Source organism: Nyctibius grandis, chromosome 2 (assembly GCF_013368605.1).
Source record: "Nyctibius grandis isolate bNycGra1 chromosome 2, bNycGra1.pri, whole genome shotgun sequence".
Taxonomy (NCBI): Eukaryota; Metazoa; Chordata; class Aves; order Nyctibiiformes; family Nyctibiidae; genus Nyctibius; species Nyctibius grandis.
The window spans coordinates 56408126-56432377 of NC_090659.1; the positions used below are offsets into that span (position 1 = coordinate 56408126).

At 45.8% G+C, this 24252-nt stretch overlaps 1 protein-coding gene across 1 annotated transcript; it reads right to left on the bottom strand.

Moving 5' to 3' along the window:
- Nucleotides 1-7855: 7855 nt before the first annotated feature.
- Nucleotides 7856-19697, bottom strand: CHAMP1 (chromosome alignment maintaining phosphoprotein 1). The gene is made up of 2 exons (XM_068425000.1): nt 19485-19697; nt 7856-11572 (listed from the first exon to the last, which is right to left on the bottom strand). The coding sequence occupies exon 2, from the start codon at nt 11509-11511 to the stop codon at nt 8635-8637; it is 2877 nt and encodes a 958-aa protein (XP_068281101.1). The 5' UTR covers nt 11512-11572; nt 19485-19697; the 3' UTR covers nt 7856-8634.
- Nucleotides 19698-24252: the final 4555 nt, after the last annotated feature.

A 24252-nucleotide genomic window follows, 5' to 3' on the forward strand; every position in this document is an offset into this window, starting at 1 on the left:
GTGTCTGCTGTCACTAATCCACTCACAGAATCACAGAATCAACCAGGTTGGAAGAGACCTCAGGGATCATCGAGTCCAACCGTTGCCCTTACACCACCCTGTCAACTAGACCATGGCACTAAGTGCCATGTCTGGTCTTTTCTTAAACACATCCAGAGATGGTGACTCCACCACCTCCCTGGGCAGCCCATTCCAATGTCTAATAACCCTTTATGAAAAGAAATTCTTCCTAATGTCCAACCTGAACCTCCCCTGGCGAAGCTTGAGGCTGTGTCCTCTTGTCCTATCGCTAGTTGCCTGGGAGAAGAGGCCGACTCCCACTTCACTACAACCTCCCTTCAGGTAGTTGTAGACTGCAATAAGGTCACCTCTGAGCCTCCTCTTCTCCAGACTAAACAACCCTAGCTCCCTCAGCCGTTCCTCGTAGGTCATACCCTCCAGACCCTTCACCAGCTTGGTCGCCCTCCTCTGGACTCGCTCCAACACCTCAACATCTTTCTTCACTCACCCCACTCAGTCCCACATTTTCCTTGTTCAGACTTCTTCTACTAATGTGGCAGTAGCAGCTCTTCTTATTGCCTTTGATGTCCCTTGCAATGTCCCTAAATCCCTGCTTTGTAGCCTGCCCATCGTTCCATCTATCTTGTACTGCTTTTTTGCACTGGAGCTGTCATGGGTGCCATGTTTAACCAAGACAGTCTCCTGACAAATCTTCTTGGGTTAGTCCATTCTTGGCAGGTTGTCCTTACTTGCTAGCTTTCCTCAGCTCCTTTATCCTTCAGAGTTGCCTCTCATGTGATCCCACCTACCAGTTCCCTGAATAATTCGAAGTCTGGTCTCTTGAAGTGTATGGTCTGTACTCTATCTGCTACTTCCCATCCCGATAATGAACCTAATGAACCTCACTATTTCATGGTCACTACAGCCAAGTCTACCATTGATTATCAAATCTCCAGCCAGTTCTTCCTTGTCTGAACAGCAGACTGAGCTGTGCATCACCCCAATGGCCCATCCAGTACCTGTATCAGGAAGCTGTCCCTGACAGCCACCAGAAACCCCCTAGATTGACTGGATCCTGTCATGCTCCCTTTCCATCAGATGTATGTCAGGGGGATCAAGTCCCTCACAAGAACCAGCACCTGTGATACAGACTTTCTCAAGCTGTTTTAAAGAAAGCTTCGTCTGCTTTTTCACTCTGGTCAGGAGCTCTGCAACAAATTCTTACTATGATGTCACCTTAACTGATATCTTTGGTTCTGACCCACATGCTCTCAAACCACGCTGTTGTCTATCCTATAGAAGTAATATGCATCCAAGTTGTAGGGCAATAGCATCCCCCCTTCATCGTCCCTCTCTGTCTTTTCTGTAGAGCCTGTAGTTGTCCATCACAGCAATTCAGCCATGTGAGCTGTCTCACCACATCTCAGTTATTCCAACAGTGTCACTCTGTAACAACACACAGCTCTAGTTCCTCCAGCTGGTTGGCCAAGCTGCAAGCATTTGTGCATACACATATGCTTGACGTGTAGGCCTCCTTTCACCATTTTATTCTTCCTGAGGTGTCCCCTGATCCCATGACCCCCACATCCTTCATTTTCCACTCCTTTCCTGTGTTTTGTTCACTTAATTATAGGTTGCCATCTCCCTCCTTCATCATTCTTAGTTTAAAACTCTCCTCATCAGGTTTACCAGCCTGTTGGCAAAGATGCTGCTCGATACTGTCGGGTGGATTCCATTTCTCCCCAACAGCCCTCCATCCTCACTCAGGGTCCCCAAGTCATAAAAGCCAAATTCCTCCTCCATCTCTCCCTCAGAGTCCTTCAGACTCAAACAGGGTCCCACAATCATAAAAGTCAAATCCTTGTCACCACAATTTGGTGTTGACCCACATTATCTGTCCATGCTTCTGCAAGCCTTTGCCCTTCACTGGCAGGAACAAGACCATGACCTGGGCCCCCCATTTCCATTATCTGTTATTTTTTGAAAACCACTGTTTTTTTCAGCCTAGTTCCTAATCTTTGTTGTTTTACAGAAGAAAAGACATGTAGAACCTATGCCTAAGGAGTTTTCACCTGTTATCAGAACACTTTTGTGTCTGTGAACATTGACTATTCCTAACTGTATGCTGTAACTGACCTCTTAGTCTTCTGCAAAGTCAAGATGACAGGTACCTATGACAGGTATTTTTATTCTTAATACAAGCATTTTGTTTTCCCCATTAGGTTTAAAGGATTTATTTTTCTTTTCACTTTTAAAAGGCAGGAGGCTTCGTTTAGGTTTGGAAATGACCTACAAGGAGTCGCTTTTCCTCAATACACTTCAAGTTCTATATCTGTGCATGGAGGGAAAATAAGGCATAAAGTTAAATGCTGAGTGTACAAAGAGAAGAACAACTATTTTTAAATTTTCTCTTGCAGCACTGGAGGAAACCACTGGGAATCAATGCCTGCTTCTCCATTGAGTTTCACTGAAACTCTGGAGTCTGAGGTTTTGGGTTTGAGACGGTGGTGCACTTTGAAGAGTCAATACCAGTATACGCATCTGAGACAGGGAATCAGAAAATCTGTTTCTGTTACCTACACAAACCTCAGCTGAAGTCACGGACTGTCTAGGTACAGTGAGAGTTACCGCACAGCTCCAACAGAACAGCAAGTCTCAGTCACTATGCCAAGGCTCCAAGCTCAGCTAACGAAACACTAAGCACACATACATAATTTATCTATTTTGTCAGGGGTTATCACTTGTGACTTTGGACTCTTTCATGAGGCATAAGAAGAATCTTGCCTGGAGCACTCAGTAAGACACAGACTAAAAACATAGAGAGGCAGTGAAAGAAAAGACCAACCCAGCAGACAACTGAGACACTCGAGAGGTAGACGTGAGAAAATAATACAACTGAGTTGTCAGGACATCCCTGCTGAGCAACCTAGCCAGCATGCCTGTGATCAAGGTGCAGTTTCAGAGTTACCACAAGCCCATTTGAGCTCACTGTCCCTTCTGGCCTTGGCCCTCTACCTTCAGAAGAAATGTCCCCCTCACACTCATTTCCATTGCATCAGCACTTGCAGCTGCAAGGCAAGTCAGATCGACAAGACTCACTCCACAACACAAGGGAAAACCACCAAGTTTCCAGCAGAATCCATAAGCTGATCTGCGTCACCACGAGGCTGTACGACAGCAAAGCAGACAGAACAAAAGTGTGAGAACGCACTTCCAGGGCAAGGGAGAGGCCAGGACTATCCTGAGAAAGGCTGAGTTACATTGCTCTGAGCTGATCATGAAATGGCGATGTCTGTTCTTTATGAAGTGGTGATGGCAACACTTCTCAGAAGGGAGGCAAGGGGGAAAGAAAATAGACCTAATATTTTGACTGTACAACTCTGAAGAAATACTTGGTCAAGTATGTCAGACAATAAAAATAAGCAAAAATTACTTTGATTTGGCTTCTACTAAATGAACTAAAATTTAATACCTCTTTTAGAGGCTCATTCTCAGAATAGGGGACTGTGAAGTACACACAATTCTTATTTTAAAACATTACTATTGAATCCTAAATGGTCTTCAGGTTTTGATAAACAACATTTTTTCCACAATTAACTTGCTCATTAATACAAGAACACCCAGTACTATTAACATTACATAAATGTTTATGTTCTAGTGGTTACATTCCACATAATTTCTTTGATCTACAGCTTAAGCAACACACTGATACACCTAGACAGATATTTAGATACTTTAGATATGATGAAAGAAGATAAAATATTTATTACTGAAAGTAATAATTTTTGCAAGAATCATTTCCCAAACATCAAAGGAAAGGAAGTTGTAATCTGTAACAGAAATGGCCTTTGTGGAAAAATACTTTTGATTTGACTGATTGAATGCTTTTGAAAATGCACTTTAAAAACATGACTGCATATTTCATACAATTATTAACCCTTTTTTTCAATAAAAACAATGAAGATAAGTTTGTACTGCACATATGGACACAGCTAATTTAGCTGAAAAGCAACATCCTTCTATAACAACATTTGCTGATGTTTCCTTATTCTCACTTTCCATTTTGTACTTTCCATCGAGTGTTCTGCATGAAAAGGACTCAAATACTCAAACCCATGTCCTTCCAAGAAGAGATTCCTCTGCAAGGACTGGGATTGTATAAACAGAACCACTGATTTCACGGACATCTTGCCTAGAAGTTCATATACAAGCATTTCTCAATCATACATATAATCTATTAAAAAAGCATTCTTTATAAATCCAGAGAATCTTGAAGTTTATTATTGGGAGTGTTATACCCAAGTATGTATCGATTATGTACTCCAAAGTCAGGAAATTATTTTACTATGCTGAATTTCTTTAACATATATTATTTGTCATTGCAAGAAATAATGTTTTCTAATACTTGGGAAGCAGAGAAAACTAATCTTCAGAGACTTCTGTGCTGTCATGAGTAAATTACTTCTATTGCCTTTTAGTTAACTTCACTCTTTATTACACTGAACTGCAGCCACAGGACATACAAAGTAATAAGTCACTGAATGCACTCAAGGTGTTTATATACACATTGTAGGCAGTTAACTCCTCCTCAAGTCCCTGAAGTTTTTACATAATTATACATAGGATGCTAATGTTTGTGATCTTTAGAGATAACTGATCAACATCCATGTGGCAGCCCAGGCTGGGTAATGCTATTAGCTAAAAAGCAATTTTTTTCTTGTCTTTTGTCCAAGAAATCCCTTCAAAACTGGGGGTTTTTGCTGTTTTGTTTTTGTGTTGGATTTTTTTTAAATACATGTTAAACTAAGTCATGTAAACCTGCAGGAAAGAAAATGTAAAGTATTATACATATACTGTGAAAGGTTCAGATGTATTCCATATTTTACAAGTATATAATCATGCTTTTGAAGTCTATTACAAAGCATACACAGAAAGGTTAGAATTCAGGTAGAACCCCACACCTTCATCTGTTTGCTTTTCAGTTTCATATTCACTTTCCTCAATTTTGCATTCTCAAAGTTTTAAATTGATTTATCTAGCTCTGATACGTTCTTGAGCCAAGATACTTCCTCATGACCCATGGAAAGTAAGTAACAAAAATGTTCTTATATGCTTATACTTCAGAAATGCAATTATTTGACCAAAACTTACTTAAAGTTTCTTCAGAACAGGTCGTAACAGCAGCATGGTAGGAAACAGTTCAACTTCTTCCTCGCTCTTCTCCTTTTAAAAATACATAAATATGAGCATAGCAATGGCTGTGGTGACTCAGTGCATTCATGTTAGTATGATACAAGCGAGCTGTTCTACATCACTGAACAGCCATGATAAAAAAAAAACCCCTCCAAAGTACAAAACTATGAATCCATAGGCAAACCTTCAATAATTATATTTTCTACAAGATTTTCTGCTTCTAAACTTTCATGAGATTAAGCAAGCAAGATATTAATATACAAAGAGAAGGAGAGGAATTTTAAGTATATACAACCTGCTATATCTAATCCCAAGATTATTCTTCAGCATCATGAAAAAAAATCTAAGGATATTTACAAAAATCCATAAAAAATCCAAGTTTAATTGTACTCATCTCTGTTACTTAAATGAGATTTAAGTAACAGATTCCTTTCCTGCCCCACTCCAGCTGGAGCTCTACACTTTCTCAACACCCTAATACACTGGCCCCAAACAGGCTTCTCATCTTTCTTCTACCAAGGTAATTACTTTATGGCTGTATGCATCACCTATGAACCACTGCATACCCTATATAGACTATAATATTGTATTGGGAAAATTTTGTCTACCACTTTTCTCAGCATAGGCTATAAATAGCCTTTTGGGGAAAAAAAAAATTTAAAAAGTAGAGTCTTTACATCTAAGGTACATAATTACATTTTTTCTTAGGCAAGAGCAGCCCACAGGGTTCAGAGAGGGAAGGAACCGCAGTTGTCTGAAATACCCGTACTGTAAGTAAACTTTGTCTCTGCCGCAATGACTACCTCCTGACCTGACCATGTTGTCTCCCAACCAAACTCCACCTCCAAAGGAAACCTGAAGTTCGAACTGCACAGTACTGACACCAAATGGTTCCTCTGCTAAAGAACAGGAATGAGTGAGACGGTAGCACGCAACACTGATGGCTTTGATAAAATGCCCCAGTGACCCAATATGCAGTAGAGTTTCTGGAAACTGCAGACCTCTGTATTTGCTTCATACTCTAACATATGAAACGAAGTAAGTAACAATTTCAACTGAAGTTATTTCACAGAGTATCCAAGGACTAAATTATAGCATTAGGCATATTTCAAGCAAATTCTTTCACTGGTAAATCTTGAAGTTCTTCACCTGCATTTCATTCTTATGTCAAAAAAGAATGATCACTGTACTCAAGAGTATTCATCCTTCTCCTCAGCATCTCTAACAGGTCATCTGAAAGGGAAACAATAAATCCCCAACCTGATCTGCCTATTAGTGTCCTACATTTCCTTAGAGAAATCAGTTAAATCAGTTCAGATTCCAGAAGATGTTCCTACACATCTTAAGGCTCTCAAACTATTGTTCTGTAAAGGAATGGTGAAAGAATACTTAGTCTGGACAAAAAAAATACACCCCAGAAATGTCCTTCAACTTCCACGAGGCTTTGACAAAATTCTGTACTAAGAGAAACCGGAAAGTGCCCATCATATCTGGATTTAAAGAGACTGAATGTCCTAACATCAAGGGGACTTGTGAAGTTCATCTCCAAGAGTTATAAAGTACACTTTGACAGCCGTCAATCAGGATTAAAGAATCAAGTAGTCAGTTAGCAAAAAAATATATGTAGAGAAACAGCATCAAGCCTTGATGATGGATTCCCAGAAATCAAAGTAGTTAACTGGTACACAGCAGTGAGCAACAAGTATGTGTCATTAGTGGGACATGGAACTGTAAAGGTGATACCACTTCCAATTCAAACAAATCCTTCTTTGATTTCTTCCTTTTATTCAAATAGTGTAAGACATCTTTTTAACCGACTGACTGTGCCAAGAGCGATGAAATGACAGCAGAGGAGAAAAGCAGCTTCTAGAGAAAGTGAGACTACACTAGCAGAGCCTTAATAGTGAAGTGCTCTCTTTCAGATCTACCTATAGTCACTCTTAGGAAAAAAAAATATTCTAGAATTCTAGTCTGGGCCCCATGAAAGGAAATGAAGGGCACTTGACTTAGGGGCATAGAGTGGGTTTGGTCCTGTGTGATAGGACCCTGCAAGAAAGCTTGCTCTTAATAGGCAGCACTGAAAAGTCACTTGTGTAGAGCTCTACACGCTTTTTCCCTTCTGTCCACAGATCCTCTTGAAACACGAAAGATAACCAGACACAGGGTTCAATCAAATCAATCTAAACCTCTTTCGTAGCAGCTTTACACCTGGAGATTTTTTATTATTATTTATCTAACACTATCACCTTCATATTCTAAGCCAATATTTACAACAGCTTAAATCTATTCATAATTTAGCTTGAGGAGAATGAAACTTTCCTTGTCCTACCTTCACTTAAAATCTATACTCCTGCTGAATTATAAAGTCCTTATGGTTTTTGAATAGTTAATATGCAAATAGCACAAAAACAAGCATGCTAAATAACAATGCACAAATTCCTCTTTTCCATGTTTTCCCTCATTTACATCCGATGTGTTTTCCTGAAGCAGATAGGAAATTTAGGCTAACCTTATTTTCACAGGCTGATGACTGGAAAGTTGAAGTATTCAGTGCAGAACTCCAGGATAATTTTGCATCTCCCATTGCCAAAGATACTTAAAAGACAATATGTTCAACATGAAAAGTTTTGTTCTGGATTTGGAAAAAAAGAATGGTCAGTGCCAGGTTGGGTTTCTTTTTATTGTTAAAAGATTAAAGCATAACATTTCACCAAATACAAGAAATTTAAGGGGTTTCTGACATTACAAACATCTGAATCATCAAGAGAAAGTGTCAAGCTATACATAGTCTGACGTTAATCCATCAATTTAATGTATATTAGTACATGCTTAAAACATGGCCAAAATACAGAGTCACAAAATAAGTACCTTGATGCTTCTAAATCTGAGACAAGTAAGTCAGAGAATTGAGTGCAATAAATTTCCAACAAAAGACTATACACTCAATTACAACCTCAGGGCACAATTCTTCCAGAAGGATTGGTAGTTTCTCATGCCTGGCTCATTCACATTCAATTTGGTGAGAATTTTGAGAATTTGATAAAAACATTTTGAAAAATACGACATTTAACAAACGTGAAAAAACAAGTTCAGTCTTCACAGGAATATATGAATTGCTTGCCACTCCAGTCCGTAATTGCCTGTATGTTTTACAAATCTTTACAAAACTAATTTGTATCCATTTTGGTTTCAAAAACATAGTACATCTGAAAAATAAAATATGACTCTACTGATGGGTAATACAAAGACATGAACATGTATTTAAAATGACTTTCGAAAGTAAATCATTTCAGTAATACAGCTATAAGACAAGTTAAACATAGTACAATAAACCATGCATCTTCTGACTTGTCAGATCAGCTAAACTACTTGGTTAACATACAGCAACACTTTTGAACACTTCTGTAAATTCAGCTTTTCTAGCACAAGGGAAAAAACAGATTAAATTTGTTCTTCAAGTGGTTCAAGGCTGTCCAAGTGTTTTTTAGGTGCATCATCACTATGACGGCTTTGGCAATGGGTTAAATGTTTCTTAAAGCCTCGGGGAAAATTTGATTCAAAATTACAACGTGGACACTTCAACAAACTTTGACCATGAGCAGCAACATGGTTTTTAAGAAGAGACTCCAAGAGAAAAGCTTTGCCACATATTTTACATTTGTATGGGCTTTGAACATTATGCTTGTTAACTAAATGGTGCAAGACGGCACCTTTTTTCATTGCACGACAGCAACAAATTTTGCAATAGTACTTTCCCTTGCCACGCTTCATGTATTTTGCTATTTCTTCCTCAGAGATGAAAGCCTCTTTCTCTTCAGTAAACTGCAGCACGCACTGTGGCTGCATGGGAGCAGTTGCATCTATTTTGCTCTCTTTGCCATAATCAGATGACTCCATATCATATTGCTCTTGGTCACTGTTGGATTCTTGCTCCTTTATCTCCATTGAGTCCATCTCTGTTTTTCCACACTCACTGCTATTTAGTTCAGAATCTGAGTTCTCCTGGTTTTCCTTCCTGGGCTTCTTTTTTGGACATGAATATAACATGTCCTCTGGTGATTCTTTGGCTAATATTGATTGTTCATCCTGTGAGAATAAATCATCCAGTGGTTTCTGATCATCTAAACTGTGAGAAAGAAAGTCACTCTCACCAGACTCACTAGGTGTCTGGGACTCGGAGGAAAAACCTGAAGCAGACTTGTGAGGCTCGGAAAACAGTATGTTCTTCTGGATTTCAGAAGATACAGTAGTTTCAGCACGTCTCTGGACATCAGAGGATAAAGCAGCAGCAGGTTTCTGCATCTCAGAAAATACAGCATGCTTTTGAACATCAGGGGAAACAGCAGATTTCTGGGAGTCAGTAAAAAGAGCTTGTTTGGGGGTCTCAGGAGAAACAGAAGAAGTAGGTTTCTGGGACTCAGTAAAGAGGCCATGTTTCTGCATTTCAGGAGAAGCAGATTTCTGAGACTCTGGAAAGGACGTAGGCTCCTGAACTTCAGAGGAACTGGGAGCAAGTTTCTGGGCTTCAGAAAATAGGGTGTGCTTCTGGACTTCAGAAGAAACAAGAGCTGATTTCTGGGCTTCAGAACATAAGGTATGTTTTTGGCCTTCAGTGGGAACAGCAGAAGTAGACACCTGATTCTGGGGCTCAGAAAAGACACCACGTTTCTGGACATCAGTAGAAACAGTAGGATTAGATTTACGAGACTCTGGGAACAGAGCTCTTTTCCGAGGTTCAGGGAAATGAGCCCGCTTCTGAACCTCAGAGGAAGCAGCAGAGGTGGATTTCTGAGTTTCAGAAAAAAACATAGATTTCCGTGACTCGGAGAGTTTCCAAGATTCAGGAGATACCGAAGCACCAGGCTTACGGACCTCAGGAAAGAAAGAAGACTTCCAAGAGTCAGAAGAAACGGTGTGACTAGACTTTCGAAGCTCAGGAGAAACAGGGGGAGAGGGAGAATGCTTCCACGTGTCAGGGGATAGAACAGGTTTCCAGCCTTCAGGGTAAACAGATGAGATAGGTTTCCATGGCTCAGAAGAAACAAGAGTAGACTTCTGGGATTCAGAGAAGGACGTAGATTTCCACGAGTCAGAAACAAGCCTCCTAGGCTCTGGCGACACAACGGGGCCAGTCCGTCGGGACTCAGGGGCAGATCTCCGTGATTCTACAGACACCGACACGGCAGGCTTTGGAGCCCAGGGAGAAACCGCGGAAGACTTCTGCACCTCATGAGGCGTAGATCTCCAGGGCTCAGGAGAAACAGTCGGACCAGGTCTCCATGACTCTGGCGAAACTGCAGGAGGAGGCCTCCGGGATTCAGGAGAAGCAGCAGAAGCAGGCCTACGCATTTGAGAAGGATGCCTCCGGGGTTCAGGAGACCCAGCTGGGGCATACCTTCGTGGTTCAGGGGATACTGCTGGAGTAGGTTTCTTTGGCTCTGGCGACACAGCTGGGGAGTATCTGCGGGGCTCTGGAGACACAGCGGGAGAATGACGACGGGGTTCTGGAGATACAGCGGGGGAATGCCGACGGGGCTCCGGAGACACAGCCGGGGAATGCCGACGGGGCTCCGGAGACACAGCTGGGGCTGGGTTCTGTGGATCAGGGGACACAGCAGGAGATTGCTTCTGTGGGTCAGGGGACACAGCAGGAGATTGCTTCTGTGGGTCAGGGGACACAGCAGGGGATGGCTTCTGTGGGTCGGGGGACAGAGCAGGGGATGGCTTCTCCGAGTCTGGGGATACAGCTGAAGCTAACTTCTCTGGATCTGGAGATGCGGCCTGGGCTGACTTTTCTGGATCTGGGGACGTGGCCTGGGCTGACTTCTCTGGCTCTGAGGAAGTCGCCTGAACCGACTTCTGGGGCTCTGGGGACACTGAAGATTTCTGAAGCTTGGGGGAAACAACAGGTTCAGATTTGGGGAGTTCCGGAGAAAGGGCAGGTTTGCGCGACTCAGGGGAAACAGCAGATTTCTGTGGCTCCAATGTGACACTTTTTTTGGAGGAATCTGAATCTCCTTCTACCTGTTCCTTCCGCTCCTCATTCCACTTCTCAGGTGCTGCATGTTGTGCTGTGATGTGATAATACACATTGCAATACATCTTGCTGGTAAAGAAACATTTGTGGCAGTGAAACAGTTTTGCGCTTTTTTGATAAAATATAAGTTTACCCAAACCAGCAGCATCCATTTCATCACAATACTCCGGGTGTATGGTACCCATATGAATTTGTATGTTTTCATAGTCCGTTCCTCTGAAGCTGCAGTGATCACACTCTAAGCGCTCTGTGGTTTTACGTAGTATCTGCAACATGTCCATTTTTCTATGGTCAGTAACAGTTTTCACAGCACTGCACCTTTTAAAGAGCAAGCTTCAGTTCCTGCAATAAAGGAAAAAAAATCTGTATAGTTAGCTGTCAATGTTAATTTCAACTCTTTGTCATTCCCAAATAACCACGTGTGCTTTTCTTCCCCCACCATTTTAGAAAGCATATCTTCTGCATAGGTACTAACTACTTCACAAAGAAATCCAAATATAGGTCTCTCCAACTTCTGCAAATCATTTTACATAAGTAGAACTTGAAAAACAAAGCTTCTATTTAACAATAGGCCTTCCTATCTACATAAAAAATTTGCAAGCAAATTATAAAAAAAGAACCCAGGTGATGAAGAGATAAGTTTGTTTCATTTGATAAATGTGACTTGCTTTCTCACTGTCTTTTCTTCCCAGAGTTGAAGTGTTTTTATTTAGATTACACATGTAAACTGAAAACAAAAAGTACTTTGAAACAGTGCCACTGACATAAAGCCATTTCAAAACTGCATGTTCATCATGAAATTTCAAAACAAATGAACTGTTTTTGACAAAGACAAAAAAAAAATCAAGAAGAAAACAGCAGTCTAAACCCTAGGGTCTGTTTTCATCTCTTAAACAGTTTTCCTTTCACTAATTACATGAAAAACAAAAGCTGCTGCTCATAAAGACTTTATCCATTATGAAAAGAATTTTTTCCATTCCATCATTTCATCTACTGCCCTAATAACAAAAATATTACGTAAAAAAATCCAGCAGTGACTTTTTTCCAGTTGCTGTAGTTGACAGCCCTCTGTATTCAAAACATTAACTCACCCCAAAGAGAAAGATGGAAATTTCTCAAAATTACTGTTTTTGTAAGACCTTAAAAAAAAAACCTCAAACAAAAAACAAACAAACAAAAAAAGCCCACAACACAGAAATGCAGCATCTGAAATGCAAATAATTTTTAATGATTTGGCTAGATTCCACTATTTCCAACAGAATTTACCCAGATTAACTACTACAATAAGCAGAAAACCAATTCTATCCATATTCTGTAAGTCATTTTCACGTAAATGTGGGAGGTATCTCTATGGCGAAAAGGAATATTTGGACATTCATGTGAAACACGCAGGCTTTTTTCTTGTAGGTTCAAATTAAACAGATGTTACATGATTATCATGCTAAGCTATCAACCTAACTTTGGGGGTCTTGTAAGACACGCTGTTTCAAAACACACAAAGTTTCTGTGTCATTTTAACATTAATTTTCCTCTCTAAAGATATATTAGACTAACAACCAATCTAAAACTGTGCATCCAAAGCAACTTTTCTTAATTTATTCCCAAAGCATTTTTACCCTGGTTTCTTATGGAAATGAGGCTTACACAAACGCATTGCCCTACAGTCAACGCCAATCAAACTGGACAAAGCAATCCAGTCTCATTTTAAATTTCTATGAGTTTCATGAAAATAGGGAACTAAGTAGAGAATGAAAGAAATGCCTCCACTGAGGCTAAGGCTGAATATTTCACTTAGCAGTTACTGGCTCCGTTTAGCCTGTAATCAGTATATAAATGGTCAGTATACAAATAGTCTTAAAACCTGCAGAACAAGCAGTGTCTGTTTCAGCTTGTAATTAGGAAAAAAGAGAAGGAATTAAAAATACTACAGCAGTGAGCTGCTTTGGATTTTGGGCCGGGACAGAATGAAAGTAAATTAGAAGTGCTGCTAAAGGATGGCACAGATACAGGGGGGGGAAAAAAAAAAAAAAAACCAAACAGGAAAGAGGGATTGGCTGAGGAGCAGAGGGCACAAATCCCTAAGAAATAAAGGTTCACTAGCTCAGCTGCTCATGGAAAAACTTCTTTGCACACACTTCACATTAAGTCACAGGAGTAGGTAGATTCCCAATGAGGAAGCATAGCAAGACCACGGACAGAGCTTGAAGAAGAATCCTGCTTTACATCTGTGAGACAAATGAACAGCATCTGACCACAGGCTAGCTACACATGAGGAGCAATTGCACTGCTCTACAAATACTGAAGTAGAAGGTCCTTTTGGGTATAAATTGCAGTTTCCCAGCACTATTAGCAACCACACAAAAGACATCCCAAAATGTAGTCCACACCGCATTCAGTGTTGACCACAAAACACTGCCCAACATCTTATAACAAACTTTATATTCCTGTAAAAGATGAAAACAAAACATAAAGATAATAGCAGTACTCAGTGGTCTGTATCTCTGCAATAGCAAACAACTTGGGAACTGAAAAACCCCAAAGCAAACCATGTCTTAACACTCCAAAAGACCTAAAAGTCTTCAGGAATTAAGGTTTATTGTTTGGTTGGGGGATTCGGGGCGATGGGAGGAAAGGAAGATTTCGATTTGAAAGCCAAAAATTCTGAATTTATCGTATGAGCTAAAGAAAAAGATTTTTTTTAACCAAATGACAGCAGAACATAATTAGGACAATAAGGACACACTACATTAATCACACTTTCAGAACTGAAAGGGAATTTGTCACTTCCAAAATTGATGGTAATCCTGAATTGTCCATTTTCTTTTCTCTAGAAAACCAAAAGAGGCTTTTCCAAACTGAATTTATCATAGCTTACACCAAAGCTTACCAGACAATCTCTTCTACCCTCTTCATGATTTCCCTCCTCTTTACACATCACCGAACTGTTGCCCTTTCTGGAGTTTTCTACTATTCACTCCTCTCAACCACACTTCACCCCGCCTCCCATCCTCTTCTTTTATTCAGTTCTATCTTACTTTACAATGGAAATTTCCATTTTCTTTCCAAATGCAACAGTAAGAAGTGTCCAAGTGGCTGCTAAGCTTTTTTGACCAGGAGGTTATTCTGGAACTGCAGAAGTTACAGGCACTTCCTCATTTTCATCTCCAGACATTTAAAGGTTGACATTAAAGCCTTTGGCTTAAGAAATAACATTAAAGAGTTGGTGGTACTTTCTCTCACACTGCCATCCCTCACCATTTTTCATTTTACACCCTCAGTACACTGCAGCTGGCAGTCACTGAAGAAACTGTCTCTTCTGCTGAAATCTCTATTTAACTGAGGCACACTACTGAGCAAGCCAACTCTTTGGTGTTGCAGCACCTTAGGCTATGATGTCATGGAATAGTAGATCTCATTTTAGAATAGTGACTGTGAGACCAGTAACAAACTTGAACAGGGCTGAGCCACTATTAACTCATGCTGTAATTTCCAATTTGTTCAAACACTTCTGAAGGAGTAAACTCTGAAATCTTGCTGGGTCACTTAGCACATATCTGAATAGCTAGTCTATAAGATTTTTCTGTCAAACCCTCCTGATCCCTTCTCACTTTGAGCTCAAGTGCCACTGTCTCTACCTAGCTCTGATTACCGCCCACCTCTAGACTCAGGTTTGTCACACAGATAACTGTCTGCTTGACATTTCTCTTTGCCGTCAACTCCTGCTTCAGAACTTGTTTTGCGCTGGATCCTGCCTTGCCTAGTTGGGTGAAAGTTTGAGGAACAGTCCCATGCCACCAGAGCCAGGTAGGCTAGAAACCATATGCTCAATAACCAGGTCCACATGGCTTTGGACCTGCATGAACGGTGATGTTATCTGTGCTCAGTGGTATCTTTTTGTCAACACTAAAAAAGATGGACCACGCTCCCTCTGCATAAATGCTTTATTACAGACATCAAAGGGACCTAGCTCTGCACTGCTCCAACTCAAACCCATAAAAAGGGTAAGGAAAATAACTGGTGCTATCAAACTGGCAAGGTGCCCCATGTGCACTGCAGAGAACTTGACAAATACTAAAGTCAAACATAGTTCCGGCTGTCTGAAGCCCTTTGAGGGAAAGGACAAATTTCAGGATGAAGAGCAAGTTGTCATGAGAGACAGGTCCCCCATGAAACACAGCAGAAGGGAGATGGTCACCTGAGCCATCTCAAGCCTGCTGAAGACTCCTAGGAGAGACACACAAACTGCCACCCATCCAAGTACAGATAACTGCTGTGCAGGCCCCAGGCCACTTTGTTTTGTTGAACACTTTGCCAGGCCCCACCTGTTTTGTAAAAAGGACACTTCAGCATTGCCCCTACTAAAACTCACAGTCACAGGACATGCCATACCACAGTGGCTATAGCCGAGGCTGTGCTGCACGCCACTTTAAGACTACCAAGTGCATCACACTCCTTAACCACTGTTTCTGCATGCCCTCCCACTTTTCTCACTTTTCATGGCTGCAACACTGAGAAAACAAATACAGCTACAGCCAAACAGAACTAATGATCTATTCTGAGAACACATTACAACTGAAGCAGAAGCCTGAAGCCCAGCATTTAGGCTTGACCTGTGTCTGCATCCTGTCTCCACTTCAAGATGAAGTACCAAGATTCAACAAAGATTCTGCAGTTTGCAATACTAAACTTCAGCTGAAGGCAGCCAAGACTCATTCAGAGTCTTCCTGACACACAAAGATTTCCACTGAAATCTACCTGAACAGGTAAGTGCTTCTGTCTACAAGCTCACTTCATCCACACGCATCAAGCACAGTAACAGCATCAGCACCAACTCAGCTCTTAGCTTGACTGAAGGCTTTTGCTGACCTGAAGTGACATAGATCAATGTCCATCACTCAGGTTAAAAGCTGCTTGAAGAGACACAGAGATCTCAGCAGTGGGACCACCAGTCTCTGATGCTGCTCCATCAGCCACCTCTCCCCATCCCCCTTCTTTCATGCATGACTAGAATCTACATACATACAAAGGTTCCTACTACCAGCTCTCTCCTGTCTCCACAGAGGTGCTGAAGATCCTTACACCAGTTCCTGTCCCCTACACTCCAGTTCTGGCCATAATCTCCTCCATCCCAGGAAGAACAGAAAAACAGCAGGGGAAAATGATTGGTAATGAGGACCCATATCTACCTGAGAAAAGAACAACCATCACTACTTTTCTTGCTTGGTTCCCAGCATCCAAGAGGCAGAAAGAAAAAGTACCCAAGAAGTCAAGAGTCAGTGAGATAACTGCAAATTCTGAAGTTGGCTAGGTATGTTGCAGGGCAACCACAGAGTGCAGTCAAGCAGCACCAGCAATCTCTGTTGAGCTCATGTCAGACTGAGCAATAGGAGTGGCCTAAGCTAATGCACAGAGCAGACCTCTTGGTATCTTCCCAGACAGTATGCACAGCCGCTTCAGAGCCCGTTCCTGGATTCAGCATCCCATCACCCATGAGGATCCCACTAAAGATTAAGCCATATTTCCTACAGCCTCTCAAAAACCTCCCAGTGGTAGAAATGAAATGTGCAGGAGATACTGGGTGTAAGAAAGAATTCACTCAGGGATGACCCAACACTAACTCTGGCAGCTAACAAGATGTTTCCATTTCTGAACCCCATTCCAATTTGAGAGCTACACATCTACTAATCATTTCAGGTTACTTTTAATAAACACATTCTACATTCAGTGTTGCAACATTTAATATATCCGTGCATTTTTCCTCTACAGAGGATAAGCTGTCACTGTCATGAGGCAGTGCCAGAGGGAAGCAATGAAGGGCTCAAAGCTAAAGATCTAGACTGCCTGTGAGCACAGAAAATCACAGGTTGCTTTTAATATGACACGTAGAATTTCAGAACACAGCAACAAGTAGTCCGTCATATCATTCTTCAAAATCAGAGTGTCCTGGTTCTCACTGGCAGAAGGATCTATATGCCTTTTCCTCTCAATAAAGAACCAAGCTTTGTGAGACACAAGCAGAGAATGAGGACATGCAACACATATCAGTGATGCCAGCACAGCTGGTAAAGCCCTCAAAAAGAAAGTCCTCTATTTTCTGTGACTCGCTACAACCACATTGGATTCCCTCTATCAGTCACTGCACAGGTAGGATGGCCGTTCATTTTCATCAGCCTTCTAAGTTTCTTGCAGGCAAAGAGTTCAGCCATTTCCTCTATCAAGGAAGAGGGTCGATGGTAAAGTTTGTTCCCAGCACAAGAAAGATGGATACAGCTGCATCATTGCCTCTACTAGCAGAAGCAGATCCAGACTATTGCTGTGTTTAAGCAAAAGAAAAAATTACATGTTCTTGCAGTGCCAAAAAGTAAATGGCAGCCTGGTGGCAACATGATGCTTCTCTTGAAGCTACATCCCTGTGTTGTGACTGACAAAAGAACAGAAGTTTAGCTCCCAGAGGAAGCTGCACACAAACATCCCCTCAGTGTGGCAGAGCAGGCACTTCACAACGCAAGTGGCAGGTAAGGGGGTCACTTCCAATGCACCCTGAACAAGTCAGGCAGCGCCTGTTTAATTAGCACTCCTGCTAATCCGGCAGTGTCTGCAGAAGTCTGACCACGTCCTCACAACCAAATTCCTTGCTACCAGCCCATCTATACGAGCTAAGTTCCACCATCGACAATCGCTGAACCATGTCTTTAAAATTATACACCTAAAAAAGGCACAAACACCCTGATCTGACCTGCCACTGAAACAGTGAGATACGCTGTGAGAACATGTGAGACACCAGATCCAGGCAGGAAACAGCTGTACTATGTGGTCCCACGTTTCCGGGAAAGGTTCAAGTCAGAGGGAAGCTGCAAAGTGACAATACTTGATGCGCACACAGATGACTTAAGAAACACAAAGGGGACAGAACTGCAGCTGTCCTGCAAGATTTCCACCTTTGCTAAGAGAATGACAAATCTACACAGCAACATTAGTTCTTAATACGAGATCTAACAATAGTATAAACTGCGGAATAATATCAACATACCTACGACAGATTCAAGGTAGGAAAAATTAATTCCATATACTTTTGATAGGGCTTTCTAACTCCCAAGTTCACAATAGCGCATAGGTGGCTTCCAAAGGTGGCCCCAGAAACCTTCTTTCTGCAGTGCTGAAACAGAGCTAATGAAGTGCCACTGGACCCACCAGAGGACAGACTGTCAGGAATTATGAATTAAGGCTGCGAATGTTGGTGACACCAGGCTAAGAATTCCATTTACATTATCCTGAAAGCAAATGAGGTTCAAGGAGAGCTTTATGGAAGATGAAAATGAAAGCCAAAGTCTCTGTATTCCTCATTTATGAACAACTCAGTACAAGTCAAGCTTCCAGTTACCCCTCTTACTTCTAACAGTGATGAACTGTTACCAACTGACGCAGCTCCCATCTGCACAGCGAAGTATCAAACCCTCCAAACACCTGCACCAGCCACTACAGGCCACCACCCCCCCAGCCCATCTCTAGGCTCCAAAAAGCGAGCGCAGGCAACACAAACGAGCCTCCTTGAGTTCAGAAGTCACCTCTAAAACGCCACTAACACTCGACTCGCTTCATCCACCCCTAACGATCTCAGGGTGCAACCCCGTGACGTGTTTCGAGCCTTCGCTTTGCACCTGCCTCATCGATCGCTCGCACGGGCGATGCCGTCCTTCCTCGCCGTTATTCCTGTCGCGGGTGGAGGGGACAGTCCCGCCGGGGACGCGTCCCCGTCAACACTCGCTCTCCCGGGGCGCCTCGCAGCGCTTCGCTGGGAGGGAAGCACAACTCGCAGCGTGCCTCCACCTGCTCCTCGCTCTGCGGCCATTGCCTCAACTTTCTTTCGGGAGGGGGGTGCCTGCGGACTAGGCTGTCCCAGCTTCGCCCCGGCCCGGCCCCTCAGGGCCGCTCCCCCCGGGCCGGGGGGCTACGCCGCCCGCCCATTCATTCCCGCACCGCCGGGCGCTCTCCCCTCTCTCTCCCTCCCATGCGCGGCGCCGCCACTTACGCCCCGTAGGTTTTGTTCCCCCTCCTGCCTGCGCGACCCCCTCCCCCGCTCCCCCGCCTCCCAGTCCCCAACGGCCGCCCGCTCCCCGGCGCGACGCCGCGGCGGGGGCTGAACAAGGGGAAGGCCCAGGCCCGGTGCCCAGGGGGAGGGGAGCGGGCCGGGCTCCGGCCGGCGGGGCGGGAGCGGGTGGGGGGGGTCAGAGGGGGCCCCCCCGCCCGCACTCACCGTTGAGGCACCTCCAGAGCGGCGGCGGCGGGGCGGGGGGGAGGGGCTGGGCGCACCCCCGCCAATGGCGGTGGCGGCAGCAGGCCGGGCCGGCAGCGCTGGCGGGCTCGGGCCGCGCGAGGGGCGGGGAGGAGGGATGGCGAGGAGGGAAGGGGGGAGGGGAAAGGGGGGGGGGGCTCCGGGAGGAGGCGCGCGGCCGAATAGCGGCCGCTTTATCGCTCCCCCGGGCCCGCTCACTGCCCAACCGGAAGCGCCGGCGCTGGGCGTAGCCCCGCCCCCGCCCCGCCCTCCCCTGTCGGGAGGGGGGGGCGGAGCCTGTGAGGGGGGCAGCGCGCGGACCTGGTCACGTGCCGCTGCTGTGGCGGAGGAAAGCGGGGGGGGCGCGCGGCGCGGTGCCTATTTTGTCCCCCCCCGCCCCCTCAGACCCGCTCCGTCATGCGGCGCGCTCCGCCCAGCCGGCAGGGGGCGCTGCGACACCGGAGAGGGGCTCGCGGCGGCGCGCTGCGGGGGGGCCGCCCCCTTCCCGCCCGGTGGAAGGGGAGGGACTGCGGGGCGGCCGGGCGCCGGCGGGGCTGCTCTGTGCCGTCGCCGCGGCTTCCCGTGCCCGGTGGCTCCGCTGCGGCCCAGCGGCCCAGCGGCTTACTGCTACCCCTCACCGTTAGGCCCTGCGGCGCCGAGAGGGCGGCCCGGGGCACGGCGGAGGCTTGGCGGTGCTCCGCCGCTGCAGCCTCCCGCGGCGGAAGCGGGCCCGGCCGTTCCTGGGGAAAGGGAGATGTAACGCCGCCCCGGGAGCGCGCTCGGCCCGCCTCCGGGCCTGTTCCCAGCCGTGGCTCTGCGCAGGCGGCCCGGGGCCGTGCCTGGCGGGGCGGGGGAGCCGCCGGCGGGCCGGGGTGCGCGGTGCGGTGCGGTGGGCGCTGCTGGGCGGCTGGGGGGAGGCGGCTGCGGCGGGAGGCACGGAGGGCTGGGGACAGGCGGTGGGCGCGGCTCGGGAAGGTATGCCTCACCGCTGCACCGGCGGAGCGGGGGAGTCGCCCCGGGCACCCCGCACCAGACCTTGGTGGCTTCTTCGCACTGAACGCGGGCCGGGAGGGGTCCCGGGGAGCGGGAGGCGGTGCGGGGAGGGAGAGTGTGAGAAACGCTTTCTGCAGGTGCCACTTCCACAGCGTTCCCCTGAGTGGCACCCTGGGGTGAGGCTCAGCTGGAGATTAAGGTACCTCCTCTGGGTGCTTACGTGTGCTTTTTGTCTAGTTTGGAGAGGAGGAGGCTGAGGGGTGACCTCATGGCTCTCTACAGCTTCCTGAGGAGGGGAGGGGCAGAGGGAGGTGCTGACCTCTTCTCCCTGCGATCCAGTGATAGGACACGTGGGAATGGCTCAAAGCTGCGCCAGGAGAGGTTCAGACTGGACGTCAGGAACCATTTCCTTACCGAGAGGGTGGTCAAACACTGGAACAGGTTTCCTAGGGAGGTGGTCGATGCCCCGAGTCTGTCAGTGCTTAAGAGACATTTGGACAATGCCCTTAATGTGCGTTAACTTTTGGTCAGCCCTGAAATCGTCAGGCAGTTGGACTGGATGGTCATCGTAGGTCCCTTCCAACTGAAAATATTCTATTTCTATTCTATTTCTTTTCTTTTTCCTTTCTACTTGCTCACTTTTTTCCTTTAGCCTCGTTCGCTTTTTCCCTTTCTCCCCTCACTCCTTTTTCCTTTCTCCTCACGCTCATTTTCCTTTTCATTCGCCGCTATCTGGCTTTTCACCCCTCCCCTTTTTCCCTTCTGCCAATCTCTCTCTTTCTCCTCCTTTCCCTAGCAGTACACGCTGAGGAAATATCTCTGACATTTCTTCCCAGCCCTTCACTAGTGGAAGGGATTGAATGGGTAAACATGTCTCAGCCTAGGCATTGGCTCTCTCACTTTGTGGGAAGGAGGCATGTTCCTTCTGATGCGGGTGGGAGCTGTGGACCATCTCAAGATAATTTGACCATCTGAACAAATGTGCAAAAACTGTGTGTGCAGTGCAGTTTTTCAAAGTCTTCTGTGTTCATCCAGTTTAGCAGCATTTCCACAGGATGGCAAAAACCCATGTGTCTGACTCTAGCGAGGCTCAAAGATCAAGCCCTCAGTCTGAAGCAGGACATGCTTCTCAACTAAATGGCTGCAAATCTTTTTGAGGCGAGCAATACCTGTTTGTTACCTGTGGATTTTTTTTTTCTCCTCGTGCTCAGTTTTAGAAATGCCTGCGCTGTTTCCCTTGGAAAAACATGATAAAACAAAAGAGCCTGAGAACAGAGCTCCCTCAGAGCGAAGGGCCATCTGGCCCAATGCTCTGTCTCCAAAGTGGCCAACCATAAATGTCTAAAGGAGGGCGTATGGGCAGTGCAGGTCATCTTCTGCCAGGGTCCTGGGGGTGCTCATAGGCCTCAATGGCTGGGACCGGCTGCCCCTGGGACCCCCACCCCCACTGCCTCCTGCCGAGGGCCCCGGGGATGTGTCTCAGCTTAGCCTGGGGCCTTCAGTCCCTGCCTGAGCGGTGTTGTAGGTATGCCCATCTCTGCCCCTCTCTCCTGGATAGGCCTGGGACCTGCACTGCAGAGAGCTGCTCTCCTGAGTGGACGCCTCAGACTGAGGTCATAGCTTGCCATGCAGAGCTCTAGGCATAACACAGCGTAACCTGTTCTTATTCCATTCTTATTCCATTCTTATTCCATTCTTATTCCATTCTTATTCCATTCTTATTCCATTCTTATTCCATTCTTATTCCATTCTTATTCCATTCTTATTCCATTCTTATTCCATTCTTATTCCATTCTTATTCTTATTCCATTCTTATTCCATTCTTATTCCATTCTTATTCCATTCTTATTCCATTCCCCTGCACTCACCATGAGTCAAGTAACGAGGAGACTGTTATTTGCCTGAAATGCCACGGGTTTTTCAGCTCCAAAAACGCCTTGAAGGACACATATCACAAAGGTTACAAGTGGAAGCAGGATTTTATTTGATTGGATTTGATTTTTCTGAATCTGTTTCAGAGCTGATGCTCACGAGCATTAACACAATGTGCACGTGTAGCCAGGAGAAGGCTGATGCATTCTTTGGTTTAGCTTGCAAATACATCCCTTGCAGTCTGGCAAGGGCAAATCACAGAGCCACAGAAAGCAGCGGCAGGACTACAGGCCAAGCAGTCCCTGTGACCTGAAGAGCGAGAACTTGAAGAATGAGAATCAGAACCGACCACGCACAAAAGAAGAAAGGGGTGCGTGGTACCATGGAGTATCCTCAAAAGTATGACACATATCAATGACGAGCACGCTTTTTGCCTTCCAAAACTGGCTCCACTGTGCTGCTTGGCCAGTGATGCATGAAAGGCTTTCTGGTGCCTGCCCTGCCCTTGTACTGCCTGCAGGGAGAGCTGCAAATTGGCAGCCGCTGGTGGTGCAGCAAGCCTGGAGCCCTTCCAAGCACGGGGTGTTTTGCACAAGCAAGAACCCCTGGGGAATCGAAGCCTAGGGAAGAGCAGAACTTGCTCCTGCTACAAACTTGCGATAAGCAGAAGAGCCAGAGAGAGCCAGGGCACAAGTGGTGCCTTGGTGGTGCAAGGGCAGCAGACAAGAACCTGGCCAAAAGGGCCCAGAGGAGCCCTGACAAGGGGCTGTGCTCAGTGCTACAGAGGACAAGAAGCAACCCCCGGGGGCCACTCTGGGGGCCCATCCTGGGAGTCTAGAGAGCTTCCTGCCCCTGGATGCGGGGCACGAGGGCCACCTGCGTGGAGCAGGAGCAGCAGGCACCTAGCCAAAAGGGCCCAAAGGAGCCCTGGCAAGGGGCTGTGTTCAGTGCTGCAGAGGAAGGCAAAAAAACCCTGGGGACACTTTCTAGCCCACCTTGGGGGAAAAAAAGCCTTCCTCCCCCCAGCTGCAGGGCACAAGAGGCCATCTTTGTGGTGCACGAGCAGCAGGCAGTAACCCAGCCAAAATGGACCAGAGGAGCCCTGACAAGTGGTCATGCTCAGTGCTGCAGAGGAAGACAAAAAAGCCCCAGGGACCAATGCCAATCTGCCCTGGCGGAAAATTCCTTCCTGACCCCAGCCTCTGGCGATTGGCTATTCCCTGAGCATGTGAGCAAGACCTGCCTCCTCCTCCCACAGGCTGATCACGCCTCCCAGGAGATGCCCAAGCACTATTCTCCCTCAACCTGGAGCTATCTCAGGGGCTTCTGAGAGTGGCAAAAGGCCGCTGGCCTGATTGACCTTGGGGGCGAGAATCCTTCCTGTGCCTGGCAGTACACCAGTGAGTGCTCCAAAGCAACATCTGTGCATCCCATTTCTTACAGCTGCTGCCCTTGGCTCTGCAGGGGATGAGGATGGTGAGCTCTACAGTGCTCCTCAAGAAGGCATTGCCTTGGTCTTGCCACTGCTATCCAGCTGAAAAGGATTTCCCTCCATCAGATGAGCTTTGAACGTGGCCCTGCCAGGAGCTGGCCCTGCAGCGAAGAACTTCCAGCAACCTCGTTCAGCCTCTGATCTTCCTCCTTCAGTCCCCTCCAACTAATTCCACCTGCTCAAGGAGTTCCTCTCGGATGTCTTCAGGCTGCCCCTGGGCCAGCTCTGTCCCGATGGCCAAGCCGGGCAGGCTGGCAGTAGGACACAGGAGGACACCCCCTTTTATACTGCCCCAGGGCATTGTGGCTGCTGCGTTGCCAGGTGGTAGCACTGTGACATGGGGGTGACAAAGCCCCCCATGCGCAGCCCTGCCCACTGCCCCTCTGCCCAGTA

Coding starts and splice junctions, on each gene's coding strand:
- CHAMP1 (XM_068425000.1), bottom strand. CDS start 11,511: ATGGACATGTTGCAGATACTACGTAAAACCACAGAGCGCTTAGAGTGT.